This window comes from Panthera onca, chromosome X (genome assembly GCF_046562875.1).
Source record: "Panthera onca isolate mPanOnc1 chromosome X, mPanOnc1 haplotype 2, whole genome shotgun sequence".
In the NCBI taxonomy this organism is placed as follows: domain Eukaryota; kingdom Metazoa; phylum Chordata; class Mammalia; order Carnivora; family Felidae; genus Panthera; species Panthera onca.
The window spans coordinates 125,442,685-125,458,845 of record NC_138357.1 but is presented as its reverse complement, the minus strand read 5'-3'; the positions used below and the strand labels follow the sequence as shown (position 1 = coordinate 125,458,845).

At 47.6% G+C, this 16,161-nt stretch overlaps 1 protein-coding gene across 1 annotated transcript in view; it reads left to right on the top strand.

Moving 5' to 3' along the window:
• The window catches only part of LOC145714023 (steryl-sulfatase-like), a 151,883-nt gene that overhangs the window by 134,878 nt on the left and 844 nt on the right, over window positions 1-16,161 (top strand). Inside the window, exon 10 of the mRNA XM_081793018.1 lies at window positions 3,660-3,781. Coding sequence (XP_081649144.1) covers window positions 3,660-3,781 — 122 coding nt within the window. The remainder of the gene's footprint in view (window positions 1-3,659; window positions 3,782-16,161) is intronic.

Below are 16,161 nucleotides of genomic sequence, written 5' to 3'. Positions count from 1 at the left end.
AATATGCCATAATTGGTGAAGCCTTTGGTAATCATCTAAATTCAGGCCATAGCCCATTCAGCTGGGAGGAAAGAAAAGGGGGTGTTGACATCTTTGAGAATCAAGTTTTGCGGGTGAAATATTTAGATCTCCTATCTCTAAATAAAATAAATTTAGATCTTCTAAATAAAATTTAGATCTCCTAAATAATATAAAATAAAATTTGAGTCTGTTCACGTTAGGAAAAGAAATCAGTATTTGAATGAGCAGTATCATTTTTGTCTCATGAAGACCAGGGAAGTGACTTCATTCTCCCATTAAATGTTGCTGCCCAATGGCCAGGCAACTGTGGACGACTATTTCAGTAGAGTCCTACACATAAAACTAGTTCCCCTGCGTTTTGCAGAAAAAGGGGTGAAACTCTTCCTGTACGTACAAATACTCATGATTGGTCTTGCTTTATATTTAAATTAGGCAGTGTGTTCAATGTTTATGAATGGAGGAATTTTTTATATCATGAAAATAACTTCCTGGTTTACTTGGAATTTCCTGTAGTTTATTAAAGGTACACACACTTTCGCCAAAAAATGTCTCCCTTTACTGTTACTTTCTAGTGAAGAAATCACTTTGTTGTGAATGTCACACAGGTATCTCACCAACATGGCACCCCAGATTAGCCTCTTTGTCAGTCCCCAAAACCTTGTCTGGTCTGTACTCCCCCTTCTGCAAAGCTTTCCCCTTTCCTGTGATCCCTAAATCCTTCTGAGAGCTGGCCAGGCAGAGTTCAGGACATCCAGGCAGAGTTGAGCAGAGTCAAAGACATCCAGGAAAACTATGTGCTGGTTCACAACTAAGAGAAAGGCCAGCACATCCAGGCGGGGAAGGAAGTCACCGCAGCCCAAGGAAAGTTCCAGAAACATGCTCTTTGCAGTGATGTGACAGTTGTCCCGTGGTATTTAATTTGATGTGACATTCTGAAATCAGCTGCCTGGAAATGAGTGCTTAAAATCATGACGGTCATTGCGGGTCAGGAGCCCATGGAGAGTGTTTCTACCTCACTTTCCAAATTAAAAACAATTTCAAATGAACACATCTTTCAGAGAATCAAGAGGAGGCTACAAAAGAACTCATCCAATTTCATAGCAGGGACTATCTGTGCACACTTGCTATGAAAACTTGAATTCGCTGGCAGAAAAGTCCCAATTAAGAGTCTTCTCAATAGAAAACAGCAATGCTTCGTGTCGCTCTGAGAGTGCCTCGTCCCTGGTCCCACAGATCGCGACGTTATGGAAGCATTTCCGCCCAGGCCGCATCAGGGGAAATGTGCTGTCTCTGGGTTATGGCCACGGTTATCGGTGACTCACACATGCTGTTTAAAACAATTCCAAGTGTTTTGATAGCTTCGACACCATTTAAAAGTTGAGCGCAGTGGGGTCACTTCCAATTTTTCATGGCAGAAATGAGCCTCTCTTTGACAGACCGTATTTCTGTAGCACTCTTAAAAAAACGGTGGCTTTTCACAGTGGCATGATTTATTGCCTGCTTCTAGGGATGAGTACAGTAGGTATAGGATGTTAAAAAAAATAATAAGGGACGCCTGTGTGGCTCAGTCGGTTGAGCATCCGACTTTGGCTCAGGTCATGATCTCGCGGTCTGTGAGTTCAAGCCCCGCATGGGGCTCTGTGCTGACAGCTGGGAGCCTGGAGCCTGCTTCGGATTCTATGTCTCCCTCTCTCTCTACCCCTCCCCCACTCATGCTCTGTCTCTCTCTGTCTCAGAAATAAACATTAGAAAAAAATTTTAATTTAATAATAATGATAAGATCTATCTCTACATCCAAAGAATAAGGGAATAGAGTTGGATGCTGTGCCCTGGGAATGGAATTTTGGTCTCCGTTCCGAGGGTTCTGGGAAAGGCCTGCTCTGCACTTGAGGTGGAGGTCTGGGGACAGGGTGGTGTCCCTCTGTGTCCCCACCCCCTGGTCATTTTCCACCACCAGGAGCTTCTGTTCAGGTGCTGACAGCTACACACCGTGTCTCATCCCTTCCTTTCTTAACACGCTGTTCAGGATTGCATATTAGTAAGGACTGAGCCTTTCTCCAAAGGGATTTGGACACACCCAAACGAATCACTGCCATTTCAGGATAGAAATACTATCTCAGAGAGCGTGCTGCTTCTGGATAGAAGTGTCTCTCTACCTTGCTTCTCTCTCCTCCTCCCATGGTGAACAGGAATGCAGGCTTGGGGGCCAAGTCTGCCTTTTGTTCTTATTTTTAATTCACAATAATAGAATATTTTCAGTCCATGGGCTTGCACGGAGCGCATGATTAATAACGAGGGCTGAGGCCAGAGAAGTGCTAAGCAACGAGACTATCATTACATTAGGGGTTTTTAGTGACACCAAAATAAGCCACACACAAAGCTCAGGGGATGCAGAGAGTCTCTCAAGAACGCTAACCCAAATTATAGAACCAAGGTCGACTTCCAGCTTCCGAATTCCTCCTGATAAGGGATGACAGGGATGGAGTGTTTTTCATCAGAGAAAGATAATCCTCAGCTGAGACCATCTAGCACTCGCAAAGTAGCTCTCTGCCCCTTGTTTTTTGTTTTCTTGTGTTTTTTTTAATTTTTTTAACATTTATTCACCTTTGAAAGGCAGAGAGAGACAGAGCACAAATGAGGGAGGGGCAGAGAGAGAGGGAGACACAGAAACCAAAGCAGGCTCCAGGCTCCGAGCCATTAGCACAGAGCCCGACATGGGGCTTGAACTCACGGACCACGAGATCATGACCTGAGCCGAAGTCGGCCACTTAACCGACTGAGCCACCCAGGTGCCCCTCTGCCCCTTGTTTTGATGGCATGGCCCTAATGATACCAATGACTTGAGCTGTTCTAGTGGCTGTTAATGTATGTTTAACTCAAAACAAAACGTTAGGCTTTTTCCCCCCTTATTTTAAATGCCAAATAATCTTATTTTGCTCCTAACCAATTGTATATCACCAATTGTTTGCAGTCTGGAAAGTTCCCCTTGGTCTGGTTAGATAGTCAGTCGTACAAGAGATGTTTGTATCCGGGAACAATGCATCCAAAGGGTATCTAGTATCATCAGCATTATTATTCTTTTAGAGATTAATTCCTTCTGATTTAGAAATGTGCTTCCATTGACCTCTGTCCAAGCCAAGCTGCTCCCATACCTTTTCGTAACACAAATAGTTAGATACCCTTCTTTTCACGAGAGCTGTACTTCGGGAATAAAGCTTCCCGTGTGACAAGGCAATAGGCAGAAGTTGGGTTTAGGACGAGTAGCAGGGGGAGTGGTTGAGAGCATGGCTACCCAATCAGCTGGGTTTCCATGCAGTGGCCGGTCGTAGCTACCTGACCTTGGACTTGCACCTTCTGGCTCAACTCGTCACCATGAGATGATAATGGTCCCAACTCCTGGAGCAACTTGGAGGAGTGACTGAGTTCATACAAGAGCAGAATTGACCCCGCTACGTTGCATATGGTGCCTGACAGGGGTCAGCGAATGTTCTTTGTGTTGGCTGCTCACTGTGTTGGCTGACCAGGTGACTCTATGGTGCTCTCATTTGCTGGAAGGGCAGCTCAAAAGTTGGGGCGGTTTAGGCCAAGGACGATGTGGCCACTCGCCACCTGATGCCTGGCTGGCTTTGTCCCCACAGAATCATTGATGGACGTGACCTGATGCCCCTGCTTCAAGGGAAAACCCAACGCTCCGATCACGAGTTTCTCTTCCATTACTGCAACTTCTACTTAAATGCCGTGCGCTGGCATCCTCGGAACAGTGAGTAACACACGCCTTCCCACGCCTCTGCTTGGCTTGCGATCAGGGCCGTGCAAGTCGAAAGGGCAAGAGGGCTTAGCTCCGCAAAGGCCAGGGAATGCCTCACCACGGTGACTGTGCTTTGTTTCCAGCCTCTGCTCCTCCTGTTTTCTCTTGTTCCCTGGGGTCCCGTCGTTGTGCAGGCACGAGGGTGTGATCCAGACAGTCAGTCGTGAGCAGCTCTCACAGGCAGAGGAAGCCCCAGCTGGCAGCCCTCCATGTCCCGTGAGCTGCCCACCTTCCCGCTCCTTGTGGCTCTGAGTCTCAGCCACCGCAGCCCCCCCTGCTGTGGGTGGCATGTGACTCCTGCTTGCAGCTTCCTCTGCCCGGGAGGACTCGCCTTCTCTGGCCTTCTCAGTGCCCCCCCAAAGCCCCGCTGAAACACCCCCCGCCCCATGCCTGCCGTCCAGCACTTGGTAGCTTCACGCTGTCATGCAGAATGGCGTTGAGATGGTCACGCGACAGTCTCTCCAAAGCCTCGGAGGTGGCGGATCATGAGCTGGATTTAGGTCTTTAAAAGCGCAGTCCAAATGCTTCAATGTCATTGTGTACGTGCCAAACTGGGTGTCGTTTAAAGCGTGCCCTGTACCCGAAATGGGATAGAGTTCGGGTTTTCCAATGGCGGTTTTTGAGCTGTGTTTGTAGCAGGCGTGCAAGAGCAGAGCGGTGGTCCTCCGTGCAGGGACGGGCTTCAGGTGTTTCTCCATGTGTTTAATCTTTGAATCACAGTGATGTTCGCAGCCCTAAGGTGCGCGGAGCGTGGAAAGCTGGCGGCTGTGCTGGGATTGTACATGCAGCGGGTGGGTGTTGAGGGCAGGCTACCCGTTTCATCCTCAGAGACAAAGGAAAACTCCCATTTCTCTGTTGTCCCTTGGGTCCTGTCCCTGGAGGCTACACTCTGCGGGGACCTCCCAGCTGATGGCTCATTCCTGAGCTCGGGCGATTTCCATACCTGTTATCACCACCAGGCACTCTGCACCTGCTCACCCAGCCCGTTTACCAAATGCTTATTCAAAGAACAGCCTCTTCCTGATTTTCGAAAATTGCAAGCCTTCCCTTAGCCACAGAGACAACACCAGGTTTACCCTTCACAGTGTCTACTGGAAGGCCGGGCCACGTCCTTGCAACGTTTTCTGGAAGATAAGTAAGAGAGAAACACGAGTTTAGGATTCTCGACCTGGGAGGGTTCTGTTTGCCTGTCCCGTCGCTGTGTCCCTGATTCCAAATCTCGGCATGGACACGCGGGCTCTTTTAGATTAAGGGACACGTGGAGGTCTGAGACCTCCAGTGAATGAGAGGTCTACTCCTTCCCACCTCTTGGTATACGGAGCTTGCAAGAAACATAGAGAATGAGGTTTCTGTAAGGAAGCGCCTATCCTGTCCCGAACCTTGGAGAAGTGCATATACATAGCCCCAGCCCCCGACCCCCACCGCCACCCCCACCCCCAGCCCCGGGCAGAGACCGGAAGGAACAGATTGGATCAGGGGCTGGAGAAACACTCTGTGGAGGAGGAAAGACACAAGGGACAGAGAGAGACAGAAAATAGCAGGAAGTGAGAAAAACAAGACCCAGATTCTGATAGGCGGCTGGCCCTGGGATGAAATTTGCTGCCCAGACACACGCGGGTGACATTTCCTCCTCTGCACTTCCTGAAAGGCTGAACCGATAACAGAAAAGTGGGGATCGCGGCGCTCCAGTGCCTGAAGCATCCGTCCAGCCCAGGGGTGTCCACGCCATAGATTTTATGAGTCCTCTCTCCCTTGCCTCTCAGGCGATACCTGAAACTCAGTAACAACGGTTGTTGTCAGGCACTGTCACACCGGCTTTGTGGGGCTCTACTCAGTAGTTCAGTGTTTACCCTGCCGGTATGTTTCAGCACCTACTGTGTGGCATCCAGTGTGCTAGAATGGTATCTGCCAGGGAGCAAAACAGACCAGATTCCCTGCCTGACACCAGGCTGTGTGGCTGGCTCTGTCACAGGCCGCGGTGGTGGAGGTGCGAGAGGAAGGTGGGACTGTCACCCGCACGCAGTTACCTGTCAACTACAGGAAACAAAGGGAACTGGTGCTTAGCTGGGTGGGTCAGCTTCCATCAGCTTCCATCACCTCAGATCTCTTTGGTGGGACATTGTCAGTGATTGCCGTACTCTGTGGTGGGACGAGGTACGTAATTCTTAAAGAAAAGAGGGTTGCAGGGCCGCCTGGGGGGGCTCAGTCGGTTGAGCGTCTGACTTGGGCTCAGGGCATGATCTCAGAGTTCGTGGGTTCGAGCCCCACTCGGGCTCTGTGCTGACAGCTCAGAGCCTGGAGCCTGCTTCGGGTTCTGTGTCCCCCTCTCTCTCTCTGCCCCCCCCCCTTTGCTCTTTCTCTCTCTGTCTCAAAAATAAACATTTAAGCAATTAAAAAAACCCATCCCCTTGACCTCATTCTGCACCAGGTTGAGACAACTATGCAGAAGGAACTGTATGTAACTAGAGCCTGCTTCAGATTCCGTGTCTCCCTTTCTCTCTCTCCCTCTCTCTCTAATAAATAAATTTTTTTAATTAAAAGAAAAAGAAAAGAGGGTTGCAGCCTGAGCTCAGAAGACTTTTTAGAGAAGAAAAGAGAAACGTAGGATCAGGATTTAGTCACAGCAGGCCCATGCTGGAGCCAGCTCCTGGTAGGTCGAGAACCTTCCCCACGTGCTGTTAAACTGTTGCTAACGTGAGCTCAGCCGCGCTGGGGGTATTTACACTCAGGGAATTGGTGGGCACAGCAGACCCGGGCTTTCTTCCTCTCTCACAGCTTCTCACTGAGAGCTAGAATTCCATTTCCACCCCTTTGAAACACAAATCCCTTTCAACTGTTAACACGCAATGTCTACTCTATAATTCACTAATTCCATAATTATAATAATTCTGTAATTTAGTTGTCTCAGCAAGTTGAACGACATAATTTAATCATGAGCTAATATCATTACTCCCATTACATTGTAAAAGAACTCACAAAAGCATTATTATCACATGCATAGCTTTTCTTACTTTAAAATGGGAATTTTGAATTAAAATATACTGTGCAAGGTGTATTAAAAGCCTTCAGCTTTAAATTGGGGCATGTGAATCGACGTGAATTAAAAATTCAGTGTAATGGCAGCTTGATTTTATGGATAAAATTTATCTCAGAAAGCAGGAGATCCTTGGCTGAAGCGTTCTGTCACAGATTTGCAAGCTTAAGAATATAGCATACAAACTATGTTAATGGCTGAACACCCAGTTCATGTGATGACAGAGAAATGCATGGGATGTGGTCATCCTGAGGCTGAGCAAAAACGGCCTCACAAATCTGGCTACTGTTTTTTTGTTTTCATTTTGAGAGAGAGAGAGAGAGAGTGCAAGCTTAAGGGGAGGAGAGAGAGGGGGAGAGAGAAGCCCGAGCAGGGTCTGTGCTCTCAGCCCAGAGCCCAACACAGGGCTCTGTCTCATGAACCATGAGATAATGACCTGAACTGAGATCAAGAGTCACTTAACCGACTGAGCCACGCAAGTGCCCCACGAGCTACCTTTCAGTTCAAGTTTGTTTGAAACTTTTTTTCTGTGATTGAAAAAAAAAAAAAGGCATCTTATAAAGAAATTGCAACAAAACACTGTAGGATAACAGAACTCATTCTAAAATCGTGTGTTTGTATCCCGCTTTTTAAAAGGTGCATTCTTTGTGATGCCTGGGTGACTCAGTCGGTTGAGTGTCCGACTTCGGCTCAGGTCATGATCTTGCGGGTCGTGAGTTCGAGCCCCGTGTCGGGCTCTGTGCTGACAGCTCAGAGCCCGGAGCCTGCTCTGGCTTCTGCCTCTCCCTCCCTTTCTCTCTCTCTCTCTCTCTCTCTCTCTTTCTCTCTCTCTCTCTCTCTTTCTCTCTGCCCCTCCCCCACTAGTGCTCTGTCTCTCAAAAATAAATAAATGTAAAAAAATAAATAAGTAAAAATAAATAAAAAGTGCCTTCTTTTCAAAATATTTTTTTTCAGTTACATCATCTTGTTTATTATTATAATTTCTGTAATGAATATGCAGATTTTGTTAACTCCTTTCTGTTCAGCGTGCCTGTGCAAGAGATAAAGTTTAAAACGAAAATAGCATCACTATGGTGAGTAAAGCCAAATGCTTGCTTTGCTGACTGCCTAAAGCTTTCACACGGTTTAGAAATGCATTTTGCCTCTAAAGTACACCTAAGAAAAGAGAGAATCCATGCGGCTGCTGGTGTCTCGTGGGTTGATGGTTACCCAGTGCAACAAAGCTGTGCTCGGCTTTCGTCTTCGTTAGTCATTTTCCGTGGGACCCCCTTCCTTGTCTGATTGTCGGCAATGGGATCCGAAGGGTCAGGAAGGAAGGATTAAGGGTTGACACCACGGGACGTGGGCGGCAGTATTTTGCGGACCAGACCTGTGTGTAGTTGAACTAACCTCCTCGCACTCGACCAGGAGTCCTGGTGCAAGTGGATGGATACACTGTTACCATTGCAGGGAGATATTTAGGCCTCAGGGGTTCCTTTTCCTCTGTGAATGCCTCCCCTAAACGCCACGTCGCATGAGCTCTGGGCACCAGGAGGGACAGGACGTGAATGCACAGTCCTAACGGCTCAGGCGGACGTGTCCCGGGAGGCACGGGCTCCGCTTTGGCAACCGGGGAGAACAAGTGTTATAAGAGGATGGAGAAGGCTTTCCTGAAACCGTGAGACTTTTATTTCATTTATTTTACCTCATTAGCGCTCAGACTCTCAGGAACGGGCTGAACATTCCGGCCGTTCGTTTCCTTTAATGGGGAGGAAAAAAAAAAAAAAAACCTCATAAATGGATTTCATTTTCTTCAACGTAGTCCATTAAATGTGTACTTTGACACGGCACTTTATATTACCTTATATTAGACAGTATTTGGCAGTTTTTAAAACAGACGTCCAGAGGCGCCTGGCTGGCTCAGTTGGTAGAGCGTGGGACTCTTGATCTCGGGGTTGTGAGTTTGAGCCCCGTGTTGGGTGCAGACATCACTTAAAAATAAAATCTTTAGAAAGACATCCACTTTTCTTCTAAAGGTTTCATATGCCTGACCTTAGATTTCATGAATACCGTGGATGAAAAACGTGCCAGCTGTGACTTTGGTTAATTTGTCACAATGCAAACTTACTTCCTTTCGGACACGGAATAAGTCTACATTACATTTTCTTTCTTGAATACCAAAACACAACGTTTAGAATGTTCAAACACATTCTTGGGTCTCAGCTCAGAAGCTGGCTTGTTCTCATCTTAACCAGACGTCCTGTCTTCTGCCCTTTGCACCCTGCATACTGGCTTCTGCTATTTTCTCGTCTATAGTTTCCTGCATCCCTTTGCTCTGACTTGAGCATGAGGCGAATCTCAGTTCTCTGGGTATGCCTGCTCGTGTCTAGAAGTTGGTCCTGATTTGCTTCTGTCTGCTGTCGCACCTGGTATTTGCGGCAGGGACATGTTAGTCCTAAGCAAGGCACATCCTGTGTATCAGCTATTTGTGTCTTCCTCGGTTGTGCGTCTTCTATACAGAAGTGTTTTGTAGGTGGTTACATACTTTGTCCCCTGTTAATCTTTCATTCTTCCAATTTGTCACCTTTGTGTGTCTGTCTGTGGCCATGATCTGTCTTTTGAGAACATACTTCCTGGGGTGCCTGGGTGGCTCAGTCGGTTGAGCGACCGACTTCAGCTCAGGTCATGATCTCACGGTCCGTGAATTCGAGCCCCGTGTCAGGCTCTGTGCTCACAGCTCAGAGCCTGGAGCCTGCTTCAGATTCTGTGTCTCCCCCTCTCTCTCTGCTTCTCCCCTGCTCACACTCTATCTCTCTCTCTCTCTCTCAGAAATAAATAATAAACATTAAAAAAAATTTTTTTAAGGAAAATATACTTCCTAACCATATACCCTGGCATCTCGTCCTTACCTCCTGCTGTCCTACACTGTGCTACACGCTTTGTGTTGGATACTTCTTCTAATCCTTATAATTAGGAGATTTTGATGACATTAGTGTCAGATTTGTCTGGAACAGGAAAGAAAAAGGAACAGTAATGTACATCGGAGGGAAGTTCCTCTGTCCATCTCACAAGCGACAAGCAGAGGCGGGTGGTCTATGCGGTCTCAGGATGCAAACTCCACATTCTCCACCACCATCTGGAGAATGCAACAGCTTCGTCTTTGTGGTGAATGATGATAGGGTCCCCCAAGGGGCAGCAGGAAGGAGGAATGGGTGGGAAAGATGAGAGGGAAAGGGTGCAGGCCAGTCTTCTCCCAAGCAAGATGTGGAGAGGCTCCGAAGTAAATCCACTGGCCAGAAGTTGGTCACCTGTCCACACCTGGCTTCCAAGGAGGCTGGGAAGTGGAGGGTTCATTGTGGTGCCCACGCGCCCAGGTAGCACTTTCTGTGTGCAGGAGACTGAGAGACGGGGAGCTGTGTCTCTTCAGGAATTTCTCTTTTATAGCTGGGGAGACACAAGTGTAGGAAGCCACATAACTGGCATGCAGTAACACAGCTGACCGCAAAGTTGGATTCATGGCCAACACCGTCTGCTTGTAGGGTCTGCCCCTCCGTGCATGGGAATGGGTTGACCTAAGACGGTTCTCTGAACCATTTGGCCATCTCCACACCTCCAAGTGTGGACTGTTTCTGGGATTCCCCCATGCCATCTTTTTCCCTACGTGTAGCCATCTTCGGGGGCATTGGCTCTGGCCGTCCCTCATTGGCTCCACACCTGACTCCCACCCTCTCAGCTGCTCTCCTGTCCCTCGGTGGACTTTCCGGAAGGCTCAGGTGACTAGTGTTTGCCATGCTCGTTCCTTAGGACTGCTCGGTGTTTGTTGCCAAGATACAGGTATTTGCATCACTCATGTATCTGTCTGGGTCTGTGTCGTGCTCACGGCTCTCCTAGGCACTGCATGCTGTCCAGCAGGATGTTCCCGGGAGGGACGGTAGAATGTGCTGGGCCTTCTCTCTGCCCACGCCAGCTTTCGTGATGGCAGTTGGCTTCCTCCCCCTCTCGGTCCTGCTCAGATCATCATCTCATCAGTTAATTGACCCAACACAGGTGAGAGGCCGTCCCTTCCATGAAAGGTGCTAGGTGCCGGGCACGTAAGAGATGTGGGAAATACAGCTGTTGATTTCAGAGAGCAAAGAATGCAGCGAGAGACATGGAGTGTGTCCACGGCTGGCCAATGTGCAGTGAAAATAGGTGAGAGGGACAGAGACACGCTGATCGCATCCGGCTGGGATTCAGACAGGCCCATGGACAAGGAATTGTTGTAGAACCTTGAAGGATGGGGAGGATTTCAACGTACAGCGGCCAAGAGCAGGGAGGAAGGCATAGCCTGTATGGTGTACTCATTCAGTACTGGGGTTTATTTTTCCGTTCCCCAATTTTTTGTTTGTTTGTACACCGGAGGCTTAGTCGAGGGGAGTTTTTTGTGTTCTGACAGTCAGCCATCGGTCAGGGGAAGTAGGATTGCTCTAAATCCTGCCTGGATTTGAGGCACACTAGTAGCTCCTGGCCTCAGCTGCTTCCTCGTTGGTTGTCCTATTTTCGTGTGGAGTTCTGGTGCAGACAGCTGCAGGAAGCAGGCAGAGCTGTAATCCATTACTCCAGTGCTGAGTCATTCAGGGTCTGGGCTACAGCGAACAGGTAGGAGGGAGCCTTGGGGTCAGGAGGAACGCTTTAAGGATCCTCAGTGGGGGAAAAAGTGTCTTAAGACATGTATTGCAGTGAACGGATGTTAAGAGCGGACAGAATCCAGGGTGGTTGTCACTTAGACTGGCTGCCAGTGTATATTCACAGCTCACTCATATGTGGTCTTGACTACAAACCCGGCTGTGTTCTCAGAACTTATGCACAGGAACAGGTTCTTAACCCGCAAAGCAAGGCCAGGAGGCAGGGACCAGTACTTTCGTAAGCTCACAGAAAGGGAGATGTGGACACGGAGAGGTTCACAGCCATGGCCGGCATCGCACAGCTAGGATACCACGGAGCTAGGACTGGAAGCCCAGTGTTGTGTGCAAATGTCAAGAAAAAGGATGGCAGAACTAAAGCAAATCCTACTACACAAGCCACAGAACCAGGAAACACTTCTACTTAAAGTACGCTGTCCACCCAGGTGGGGCTCAAACTCAGGACCCCGAGATCAAGAATCACATGCTGTACTGACTGAGCCACCCAGGCGCACTTGGGAAACGCTTCTGAACTCAGAACAGAGGGTGTCTACACAGGATGCTGGCCCCTGCACCAGACCAACATCTAGTGGTAGCACTCTAACATAACTAAGGCACGTCACCGCCATACTAATGTCAAGTGAGATGCACGTGGAAAGCGGATTGGCCTCCGTTAATGCAGAATTAAGCACCTTCTGAATGTAACTGGAGAATGTCCCACTGAATTGCCATGTATTCTCGCTATAGAACTTAGTAATTGGTGTCCTGGGACCTCTGATATAAATGACTTAAGACCCTGCTGTGGTCAAAATATTTATGTGTTACAAGGTGAGAAAAATCGATCTTTCCTCAGGGGATAGTGGACTCTTAACGATAGAAAAAAAAAAACATATTTAAAACACTACAACATTTTTCTAGTATATGGAGAAATCCAGCATGAAGTACGCTATCAAAATGATTTTGGAAGACAGGACAAAATATAGCTGTTAGCAGTATAACGTGACATGATGTGCTTCCTGTTGTATCACATGCCCGGGATTCGCTCTTTTCCATTGAAAAGACAGCTCTGAAGGTATCGATTCCCAGGTTCCTGGTAAATAACGGAAAGGCATCTCTGTCTTGTAAGCTTACGTGCAATCATATGCAATCCCACTGCTCTGAGTCGAGCAAATGCAACATGGTCCAAAGAAACAGCAGAGAGAATAAGCCGTCTGTCTTTTTACAAGAAGTTTTAAAATCCAGGTTAGAAAATAAAAAGGCACGTATTCCGTACGGCATACCAAACAAGCAAAAAATCAGAACAATTAATTATTAATTCTACACCTGTCCGAGCTCGGTAGTGATCCCCCACTGCTCCCGGGCAAGGACGCCCGAGATTTCCTGAGCAGCCTTTGAGTCAGTTTTGCAGTTAGCCTCTGGGCCGGCGTGACCGAAGGCGGTAATGATGGAGCCCGTGTGCGCGGCTCTCAAAAGCAAGTGGGAAATAGGGGCCCTTAAAATGAATTTGTTCCAGGAGCCGCCTTGTCTCGGGGTGTTAAACACAGCGAGACGCGACTCGAATGTCCGATTGGAAACACCCTCCCCGAATCTGCTGCATTCGCAGCAAGAGCAGGGCGCTTCGCGCACACACCTGTCTCCAAACACTCATGGCCCCGCTGACCCCGACCCGGGATGCCTTCTAAGTGGCAGCGGCTTGTGCCGCCGAAAAGGCTTCTAGAGAAAATCTGTCACGCTTCAGAGGACCGGGGGAAAAGAGGAGTTGATGTAGAGAATGTTAAGGAAACCCATGTGAGTTTCAGAAGTCCGCCAGAGAGCGTAAGGATGCTCAGAAATGGTCTGCAGCCTCCCGTGTGTGCCTGTCTGCCTGATTCGGCCTTTAAACGGCAGGTGTGCTGAGCACCTGTGGTTTGACACAGGTGTGGTCTGCTGCCTCCTGCAGCAAGAACAAGGCCAAAGCTGGAGGTGTCCTCGTGTGGAACAACTCTTTGAACGGATTCCCTTAGAGCACACGCACATCGCTTGCCCGGTGGGTGCCAGGTCTCCGCCTCCTCCAGACCGCAGAGAGGCTCCCCTTCCCTTGCACGTGGTTACCTGAGGGCAGGGGTTGCTTGAGGATGACGCAGACACTCGGGACAGTTGTTTTCAGTTCATTCTGTTGGTTCATTCTGTGTTTGGATCGGTGGGTCAGTAAATGCCTCAAAGTCACCGTTGCGACGATACGTGCAAATTATGAAACAGAATTAATCAAGAGGTCTGTCCTTCACAGTGGGAATGTCTCTGGCTCTCTGGCGGGGGAGGGGGCACATTAAAACACCGTAGTGATCATGGAAGAAAAGACGATCTCGTCCTGGGCCTGATTCCAGTTGGTCAGTACCTGCTGATTCTGTCTTTATCTGCTCCCTTCTTCACGTGCAGAAAGCTCTTTTCACGGCCCTGTCAGAAGACGTTTGATGAGCACTCAGCTCCTCAGAATAAACAGACAAGTCTTTCATAACTATTTGTAAATCAGGTTTCTTCCCTAAAAAAGGCAGTCTCTGGGGGTATGATGGAACACTGACTTGATTTCGAAAGAACTTAAATTTTTAAACTGTGTAGCCATCCTATTGTAACCATCCTACCATGGGGTCAATGAATTCTCCTAATTTGGATTTTTTTTAAGTTTATTTATTTTTGAGAGAGAGGGCATGAGCGGGGGGGGGGGGGCAGAGAGAGAGAGAGACAGAGAGAGAGAGAGAGAGAGAGAGAGAGAGAGAGAATCCCAAGCAGGCTCCACACACAGCCCGACGCGGGACTCAAACCCACGAATCGTGAGATCATGACCTGAGCTGAAATCGAGAGTCGGACACTTAACTGACTGAGCCACCCAGCCTGGCCCCCCAGGCTCATTTAATTCTTGATTTGATATGCTTAGGTTTTCTCAGAAAGGAGAAAATGAAATGTTAACTGAGGTCTGAACGTGGTTTGGGTTGTTTGTGACAGCTGTGGGTGGGCCCAAGCACAGCCTCCTAATGCGTTGAATGTTGCCCAATGCTCTTGCAGAAAATGCTGAATTGCCTTCCCCCACCCCCGCATCCTTTTTTTTTTTTAATATTCATAATGTCATGTGCTTAAAAGTGGGCTTTGAAATATGTGCTGCTTACCACGTCCATCTCTTTCTTCCCTACTCCCCCCATCTTTAACCCTTGGACGCTATTTACTTAGCTATGCAGTAGACCTTCGAGATGGCCTCTCTGAAACGTTGGTGTAGCGTAAGACTAAAGTAGGTGCTGTGTGTGCGTGTGCATGTGCGTGCGTTCTGATTACCTGGTTGTGATAGATATACACATGAAAGCCTTTATTTTTTCCCCCAAAGAGCAACTTTATTTCAAACACAGAAAAAAGCATACAGAAAACTATAAAGGGTGAGACATAGAATGAATTCTTTTTGTTGTTCTTATCACTGATTAAACGCATTTGGGAAGAACGGCCGACCAAGAAAAATTATTAGCTTTTTGTACAAACTTGAAATGCAGACTAGTAAAAAACTGTCAAACGCAGAATTTTGTTGTGCATAAATCTATACCTGAGCAGATATTCATTAAATGGGTCTCTCACTGTTAGCAAGTGTGTTCCACCTTGCACACACAACTTTCAATTCATTTAACTCAGTGGGTTTTTTCTTTGTTTTGTTAGTGTTTGTTTGTTTATTTATTTATTTATTTTTACCTTGGGGAGGCCATAATTTTATTTTATTTTTTTTAATGGCCAACACCCAAATGTTCCTTTATTTGTGTGTGTGTGTGTGTGTGTGTGTTTCATATATGAAGTTTATTGTCAACTTGGTTTCCATACAACACCCAGTGCTCATCCCACAAGGTGCCCTCCTCAATACCCATCACCCACCCTCCCCTCCCTCCCACCCCCCATCAACCCTCAGTTTGTTCTCAGTTTTTAACAGTCTCTTATGCTTAGGCTCTCTTCCACTCTAATCTCTTTTTTTTTTTTTTTTCTTCCCCTCCCCCATGGGTTTCTGTTAAGTTTCTCAGGATCCATATAAGAGTGAAACCATATGCTATCTGTCTTTCTCTGTATTGAAAGCCTTTATAGTATCTTCCTGTATTCCTTTCAAGATTGCAAAGATGGAATGTTACTGTTTTATCAGGAAGGCATTAAAATGCATTTATGAATTCTTGGCTTCAGTCATGACACAGTCATTTGCTGTGAGCAATTAAAAAAAAACCACGCATGTGCACGTGTGTGTGCAAGCACTTTTCTCTCGTGTCCATGTTAGCAGTGAGCCTACCTCTTCTGGAAGGTCCTGTTTTAAACAGAAACACAGGCTGCAGGTTGAAAACGTCAGAGGGCAAGAGGTGGCGGGGCTGGGAGCTTGTCCTCTGTTGGTCTGTGTGTGTTTATTGAGGGCAGCTGCACAGTTCCGCACTATAAAGTTTATTAGACCAAAGTGACGGTCCTGGCCGAGTTCTCAGCTCAATTAATAGGCTTTTTTCTTCTCCTGCCTGCACAGCATCACCTAAGGAATTAGGGATTGGGAAAAAGGAAGAGGAGGGAGATAGAGAAGGAGAGGTTGGGAGAAAGAAAGAGAGAGGGAGAGAGATGTTTTTCAGTAGAAAGAAAATGCCATGGTCCCATGTAAATTTGCCTCGTAGAAGCGGTCATTC